The sequence below is a fragment of the Crocodylus porosus genome, unplaced genomic scaffold, assembly GCF_001723895.1.
Source record: "Crocodylus porosus isolate Cpor-Errol unplaced genomic scaffold, CroPor_comp1, whole genome shotgun sequence".
NCBI classification, from domain to species: Eukaryota; Metazoa; Chordata; order Crocodylia; family Crocodylidae; genus Crocodylus; species Crocodylus porosus.
The window spans coordinates 147,498,561-147,507,352 of record NW_017728886.1 but is presented as its reverse complement, the minus strand read 5'-3'; the positions used below and the strand labels follow the sequence as shown (position 1 = coordinate 147,507,352).

Below are 8,792 nucleotides of genomic sequence, written 5' to 3'. Positions count from 1 at the left end.
CATCTACTACCACCCTCTGGGTGCGGCCCTCCAGCCAGTTGGCGACCCATTTGACTGTGTGGGTGTCTACACCACAGCCCCCCAGTTTCTTGATGAGAACAGGGTGAGAGACAGTGTCAAAAGCCTTCACGCAAGAAGCCAGAATTCTTGTGGGTGATATCTTTTATTGGACCAACTACATGGTTGGGATAAAGACAAGCTTTGAGGCACCCTACCTCATTTTTCTCTGAGCATCAGAATAAAGGGAAAAATCTTTTTTTTTACAGCTATTTTCCTGTTAATTGCTAAGCAGGTACCATGATGTTTGCCCACAACAATTTATTTTGTCGGTTTTTTTAACATTTACACTTTTTTTATGCATATTAGAAATCTGGATATATCATTTAGAGCTAATCCGAATATTATTGAAGTGTTGAAATCTGTTTAATAAATGAAAAAATCAGTACGTATTCTCATAACAATTTTTAAATATTTTCAATAAAATGTCTGTTAAAAAATCATTTGGACAAAGAGAACTGTTTTAGCAATGTTGACTCAGAAAAATGTTAACTTTTATTTTTTGATTGCGAAAACATTTGTTTGGAATTTCTACCCTCTCTAATCCGAGTTTTTTCCTTCTGGAAAGCAAGAAGAGACTGATATTTCAGTGCAGTTGAAAGACAGAGTTGCTTTACCCAAATAAAAATATAAATCACAAAGAACTATGTGGAAGAAGGATCCATTTGAGGAAGGCAAGAACTGAGAGGCTTGCTGAAGGATTTTGACACTAATCCCCTTGTGCCCTTTTTAAAGAATGGTATCCTGTGTTAAATAATTCTTTTTCTGGTAATTTTGTATATTTGAGATGAAGGACAACATCCTTAGCTGGAGTAAACCAGGTTCTACTTCAAATTAGAATGCAGCCTTATCTTTGTTTTTGTTTATATGCTATTTGGAAATCTAAATCAGTAATTATCTGAGTTTCAGACCTGATGCTTCCATGGAAACCTGTCCTTGTTTGCATCTCATTGTCTTTCTGTATATAAGAGACATTTTAGAAACTTCTTGATGGAAAAATAACTGCTTGACCACATTGAATAGGAAATCCCGCTTTTGCTGATCTCTGGATGAAAAACTAAACACGATAACACATGTTGACATTCAGGACACAGATGTTCATTTCCAAGATAGGGTCAATCGGTGTATGGGAGTCAAGAGTGTAAAGGAATAAATGCAGATAGAATTAGCCATTAGACAGGTACACATAGGGATAAGCAGTATATTCATGTGGTACATCATAGCTCAGGAAACAGATGGAGTTTGGTGTCAGAATACCATTTTGCCCCATTGGGGGGGGGTCATTTCTTAAGTAGAACAGCAAAAAAGCTTATGAAACATGTATATGTACCATATTCACTGCAGATGTATTACTGTGGTGGTACTATGATGACACATGCAACATACTTGTCCTGATTTCTGTGATGAAAGCTGTAACTTTAAGAAAGGGGCTTTTATTTATTTATTTGTGTTTTAGACAAGAACAGAATTATTTTACCTTGCCTGCTACTGAGCAAACTGCTGCCATGATTTTTTTTTTTTTTTAACACATTTAGTTCTGTTTTGATCTTTTGCTGTATATTCCAAGTGATGAGCAATAACTGGGTGTGAGTAGCTAGGCTTTTGCTCATGATCAGCAAAAGTACCAGGGGGAAGGGATGATGGGTTCTAAATATAAAGAATAGTAGGGATGAAGAGCCAGAGCAAACACCCATAAGAACATCTGTTTTATGAGACAGTGAAGCAGTGATTTTTTTTTTTTTTTCAATTGGGGTACCACAAGATGCTTATAAGGGTGTTGCAGTGCCCAGTCCCTGTGCCAGGAAGTAAGCAAGGCATTTGCTTCTCCCCCACAACCTGCCCCAGAGTTCCATGGACAAGAGACGACCCCTGGTGACCCCTGTGTCAGTCGGTCTAAGCATCGTGCTCTGCATTGGGTGGGTACGTGTGCAAATGCAGAGCCGCATTTTTCAGCCTTACTTGACTTGTCTTCCAGATCCTTGTACACTCCCAGGGCCAGTGGGAGGGGGCTATGGGGCCAGTTGGCTCTGGTCCCCAGTGCAAGAGTCCTTGGAAGAACAGCTCTCATGGCAGAGTTACCCCACTTGGGATGAGGAAGGTTGATCACCACTTTTCCGTAACCCATGCCCCCATATGCCTTGTGTATAGCTTGGCACCTCATCCCTGCTGGTGTGGTGTCTCCAGGCTCTGTCCATTTTGGCCCTAGGCGTAGCTAAGACCAGAAACTAGCTCACCCATTTCCTGCCCCAGGGGTGACCTGGACCCATGTCCTGGTGTTCTGGAGTCTAGGTGGGAGCAAATGTGCCAGGGCCAGGCAAAGCTGGGAGCATATTATATTATAATATTGTAATGCAGTTACTTGTTAATAAATAATGTTACAATTTTCATACTTCATTTACATTATTTTTTAAATGGGATGCTGCTAAATTCTGAAAACTGAGAGGAGTACCTTGCGTCTAAAAAGGGGGAGAACCACTGTAGTCAAATTAAGACTACCTGATGCTTCCCTCTGCAAGACCCTGTTTTCAATTGCTTATAATTTTCCCCAAGTTTGAATAATTTGGGCTGAGTATCAGTCTCAGGCTGATTCTTTTTTGGAAGTTTTCAGCTAAAACAGTTAAGCCATTTCTGACTATGAGATTAAGGAAAAATGCATATGTAGTACAACAAACCCCATTTAACTGAACATCCCTAATGCTCAAGTGCCTTGGAGCTTGGACTTGAAATTTGGCAGTAGCCAGAGGGCTAACCTTTTTTGCCAGGGTGAAACACTTTTCCCTTCTCTCAATGTCCACCTGAATTATAAACCTTCGAACCAATGTGGTTTGCATGTGCTCAGGAGATGCTCACTGGAACTTCACAGCTAAATTCTCTGTGGATACTCTGCATGAGCCCCTGCTCTTTCATGTGCATGTGCCGTCCCTACGCACAACTCAGCAGACTTGCTTGAGCAGGACCCAAGCACTGGAAACAAGGGGAGGAAGATTGCCTTTCTCCTGTGTTCTGTTGTTTACCCCTTCCCCTGCCCTTTGCTCTCAGTGCTCCCCTGGCTGATGCTCAGACACTCTGAAGGAGAAGGGAGGAGAGAGAAATGCAATGCTGTATTTATGTGGGGAAAGATTGTTTTCTTTGCATGTCAGGGGACAGGAACTGGAGGGATTAAGGAGGTGGGAGCAGACAATGGGATGCAGTTGACTTAGGGGCAGGGATGGTAAGAATAATTTTAAGGAATATGGAAGGGGTGGGGGTAGGAACAGAGAAGGAGCAGAGACCAGTGGTGGTGGCTGTGTAGGCTGCTGCAGAGGACAACAAGAGTTGGAACGAGGACTGATAAGAGGTTTCAGAACCAGGCAGTGAGTCTAGCATTCTCCAGATGATAGCAAAAATAGCTACATAGCTGTTGGCAAATTCTTCCTATCATGCCTGCCCCACATACTCCGTCTGCTAGTGCTACCAGTAGCTCAAATGGGAGGAATGAAGCTCTGCTTATATATATCCAAACCCTGCATGTGGGGATTCATTTTGATTCCAGACATTTTAATTAGGAATGTCTTCAGTTTTAAATATAGAAAATATGCCTTAATTTTTTAATGTAATAAATGTTAGATCACTTGAATCCTTGCATTGCTTATGCAACCTTTATTTGGCTTCCTGGCATGCATTAATTATGATACAGTTTTAAATAACATGATTACACCCTATTTTTTCCACAGGACCCATGCCTAACTCAGTGCATAGGATGGATGATGCTGTGGGAAGAAAGCTGTTGTCTGTAGGATCCCTACCTCATTTGTTGCAGAAGTTGGAAGGTGTGTAGTAAAACGAGGCAGGGGACTACAGGGAGGCAAAAGATGGTTTTGTGGCTAAAAAAGTTGAATTCCACCCTGAAGAATTAGATTCTTTCCCTGTGCCCATCACAGAGCTCCTAGGTGATACTGGGCAAATCATTCCAAATTTTTCATAGCTGCTCACCTATGGTGTGTGTTGCATTTTCTGGTTACCTACCTTGAAATATTGGAGCTTTCTTTGCAGAAGTACTGAGCATTCACAGCTGCGTATTTGGGAATTATAATTTAGGTGTGTAAAGTGTTATTAAATGCTAAGTACTTTGAAAAATTACGGCATGAATATCTCAAGCGGGGTTCCTGAAATTAAGGGATTTTTCTCCTTGATCCCTTTTCTGTACCCTGTCTGTGAAATAGGGATAATCTTCCCCTGCTCAACTCACAGGAAACTTGTGGAGATTATTTAATTTATGTTTATGTAGCATCAGATACTCAGAGCACCATATACCTGTTCATGCGGAAATCAGTAATTTTGAGGGTTTGCCTGGCTTCTGTTAAACAAAACTAGGACCACCCACTGAATAAGGAGAATAAGAAATACTGAATAGTTGCCCATTCACCAAATAGGCAGAAGTCTAGCAGGGGGGAAAAATAGCATGTGATCACATCATTCTGAACTGTATCATAATCCAGGTACACAAGGGTGCCTAATTACTGTTGACCAGGTGAGCTAATACTGGTGCTTTCAAACACCAGAGTGTACTTGATTATACTTAACCATAATTATGTTCCTTTAACACATTTTATTTTTAAATTAAGTTTACTGGAGAGAGGTTCCAGAGATTAGGAGAATGGTGGTAAGAAATTGGGATACTGAGTTCTAATCCATTCTGTTCCACTGACTGACGTGGATTGACAAGTGAACCCTTAATCTCTCCCTGTTTCCTGCAAAATGGATGCTGTAAGAATTTAACTAATTTTGTGTGGTGCTTTCAGTACAACACTGTGTTGAAAAGTGTTCAGTGTTATGGCTACTAACATCTACTAGAGGCCATCCCTAAGGGATGCTGGCAGTTTTGGCTGCTTTTTCTCTGGGCTTTGATTGATTAGCTATGTCTGCTTCTCTTTGTAACAAGGTGGTAATGGAGAGGTAGATAAGCATGCATTTTAGTTTGGTAGCAAAGGGCTTGAGTGAATTTGATCTGAAAGCAGTACTTCTGAAATGTAGAAGATCCCATGAGAATTCAACTGTATCAAAGTCTGTGCAGAAAAATTGGAGGCTTTGAGAGGTTCATTCTTTCTTTCTCTCTCCCTCACATAAAACTTAAATTTCCTAATGAGAAGCTGTATCTTCCACTAAGGTTATATAGAGTTTTCTTGTTAATAGGTTTCCTCCTGTGTCCCTGAGTGGAAAGTTTACAAAGAGTGATGCCTCTGAAGTGCAGAAAAGCATCTAATGGGGCTGTGAGTTGATTAGCAGAGAGGGATTCTTCCACATACTCAACATCCTTTATGTATCTGTAAGGACTGAAATGCTTAGTGTGAGTTATTTTTAATTAGGGGATTCAGAACAGAATCACCAAGTAAGCATTTGTGTTCATTCTGCACCAAGAGCTCTGTGATGACACTTGTGAAGAGCAATTGGTATCTGAAATGGAACCTGCTTGATTTGTTAAGAAGCCAGCACTGACTTAGGGCATTTGTACATGATCTGGGTGTTTAATTCTCCCTACGTAGAAGCAGAGGTTTTTTTAAAAATACCACTGGCGGGCAGTGCAACCTCTGAGCTGCAGGAGGGGAAGGGAAGGGGGGCCAGTGCTTCCCTCTACGGCAGCAGTGGCACCCACTTGCAGGTACCTGGCCTGGGCAGTCCCAGGGGGCACCGCAGCTGCAGAGGGAAGCATAGGGCCCTTGCACAGCTCAGGCAGGTTCAGTTGGGTTGTGGGGAAGAGATCAGGCTCTCTGCTTTTTCCCTTTCTGTGGAGCCTGCCTTCCCAGGCTGCCTGCATGGTCTGTCTCCACAGCCCCAGAGCCACACGGAGTCCGGAGTCTCCCTTCATGGCTGTAGGGTAGGAAACTAAAACTCCTTGGAAGTGTTTTACTTTGCAGCACCCCAAAGTCATTTGCTGCATCCCAAAGTCTTTTACGGCACATTATGCCGCTGGCTGTGTTGCAGCAGCTGAAATTAACGTGCAATACGCCGCTGAATGTGCAAACAGCAATGCCGTTAAAGCGGCACAAAAGGCATGTAACCTGCTTTAAACCTGCTTTAAAATGTCACCTACAAACATCCTTAGAGGCTAGGGACAGAAATAACAGTGATCGGAACCCATTTCAAATCTGTAAAACAATAGAAGTTCAGTGCACATAAACCACTTTCAAATGCCCGAAACCTGTTGAAGTTAAACCTGGATGCATGTAGTATCAGTATCAGACTTAATGCATTGACAAACTCTACTCGTCTCAAGAAGTCTACGGGCCAACAACAGGTAAGGTGTTTCTGAATCTGGTACTGGCCAAAGGGGATGATCTAGTGAGCAACCTGAGAATTGAAGGGAAGCTGGAAGATGGTGATCATGAGTTGCTCACTTTCTCTATCCATTGCAAAGCTGGCAAATCAGTCAGCAATGCAGAAATCCTTGATTTTTAGGAAAGCCAACTTTCATAAGCTCAGGAGTCTGGTAGCCAAGGCCCTGAGAAACCAGAATCTAACAGAGAGGAGAGTCCATGAGGAAGTGTTGCTCCTTAAGGATGCGATCCTTGAAACACAAGGGAAGTCCATCCCAGCCTGTAGGAAAGGTAACAACAAGCTGGGTGCCCCCTGTGGGTAAATAGAGAACTTATGGACCTCCTGTATCTGAAAAAAGCCTACAGCTTTGGTGTTGGAAGTTGGGTAACATCACCAAGGAGGATTATCCAGTACTGGCCCACACCTGTAGAGAGCAAACTAGGAAAGCCAAGGCCAAAACCAAACTCAAATTGACTACGGGAATCAAGGACAACAAATAGTCCTCCTTCCAATACATGGGTAGTCAGAAGAAAAACAAGGGCTGCATTGGACTCTTGCTAAACTAAGTGCTGCATAGCTGACAACCGACACCCAGGAAAAAGCTAATCTCCTTAATGATTACTTTGCATCAGTCTTCCACCAGCCCAGCGGGATCACCCTGCCAAACAAGAAGCAGGATTGCCAGGGTATGGAGAGAACACACACCCATCATTGGCAAAGGTCTTGTAAGGCAACACCTGGAGAGGCTGGACATCCACAAAGCAGCTGGTCCAGATGGAATGCACCTAAGAGTGCTAAAAGAGCTGGCTGACATCATAGCTCAGACAATGGCGAGGATATTTGAGAACTCGTGGTGCTTGGGTGAGGTTCCTGAGGATTGGAAGAGGGCCAGTGTGGTGCCTATCTTCAAGAAAGGGAGGAAGGAAGATCCAGGGAACTACAGACCAGTTAATTTGACCTCAATCCCTGAAAAGATATTGGAAAAAAAGCATCAAAGAAATGATCAACATCAGGCTAATGGAATGCAGCATTCTGAAAGATGGCTAGCATGGCTTCGTTGCAGGTAGGCCCTGCCTGACCAACCTCATTTCCTTCTATGACCAGGTGATGCATCACCTGGACAAAGGAAAAGAGGTTGATATCATCTATTTGGACTACAAAAAAGCCTTTGACTTGGTCTCCCATGAAGTCCTCATGGTTAAACTGGGGAATTGTGGCTTCAACAACCTTACTGTTTGATGGCTGGGGAACTGGCTCAGTGGCTGGACCCAGACAGCAATAGTCAATGGAACCACATCAACATGGCACATGGTGACCAGTGGCGTCCCCCAGGGCTCCGTACTTGGACCAGTACTCTTTAACATATTTATAAACTATGTGGATTCAGTTCGTGGATGACACCGAACTGTGGGGAAGTGTGGTCACACTAGAAAATAGGCTGGTGATTCAGGCCAACCTGGACAGGCTCACAAGGTGGACAAATCAAAACCTTATGGCATTCAACACTGAGAAATGCAAGGTGCTTCACCTTGGGGGGGAGGGAAGGCATCAGCATCATACTTATAGCTTTATCAGTGCTACACTCACTAGCACTGTGACCGAAAGAGACTTGGGGGTCATGACTGACCACAAGATGAACATGAGCCAGCAATGCAATGTCACAGCCAGCAAAGCAAGCAAAACTCTGGCTTGCATCTATCCATGCACCTCAAACAAGACCCAGGATATCATCCTCCCACTGTACTCAGCCTTGGTGAGGCTGCAGCTGGAGTACTGCATTCAGTTCTGGGCTCCACACTTTGGGAAGGATGTGGAGAAGCTTGAGAGTGCCCAAAGGAGAGCCACGCACATGATCCAAGGACGAGAGAACAGGTCTTATGAGGAAAGGCTGAGAGGCGTGGCCATCTTCAACCTGAAAAAGCGAAGGCTGAGGGGGGACTTGGTGGCAGTCTATAAGTATATGAGGGGTATGCATCAGGAACAGGGAGAATGTCTGTTCACCAGGGCACCCTGAGGGAAGATGCAGTCTAACAGTCGCAAACTCTGGGAAGAATGTTTTAGGTTGGACATAAGAAAAAACTTCTTTACCGTCCCGAGTCCCCAGAGTCTGGAATAGGCTCCTCCCAGATGGATGTTTTTAAGATGCGCTTGGATGCTTATCTTGCTGGGATCATTTGACCCCAGCAGGCTTCCTGCCCCTTGGGCAGGGGGCTGGACCCAGTGATCTTGCAGAGTCCCTTCCAGCCCTAATGTCTATGAAATCTTAACTGATTTAGGTTAAATTGGTTTATTGAACTTTTGTCCTAGATCCTGTCCAGATTCAAGTTAACTCACAGTCCCCCAGCATCCCGGAATGCCTTGCACCTTCCCCACAAACCTCCCTTCACAGGGCAGGTAGGCTAGCCCGAACCCAAGTTGCCTGCTCAGACAAGCAGGGAAGT

The 8,792-nt window shown here is 43.7% G+C and overlaps 1 protein-coding gene across 2 annotated transcripts in view; it reads left to right on the top strand.

Moving 5' to 3' along the window:
* SLC22A23 (solute carrier family 22 member 23) overlaps positions 1-8,792 on the top strand; it is a 183,735-nt gene that overhangs the window by 144,190 nt on the left and 30,753 nt on the right. Inside the window, exon 6 of one of the 2 annotated variants that reach the window (XM_019542691.1) lies at positions 3,771-3,866. The exons of the other annotated variant lie outside the window; for it this stretch is intronic. Within the exon in view, the coding sequence (XP_019398236.1) occupies positions 3,771-3,866 (96 nt within the window). The remainder of the gene's footprint in view (positions 1-3,770; positions 3,867-8,792) is intronic. 2 annotated transcript variants of the gene reach the window in all.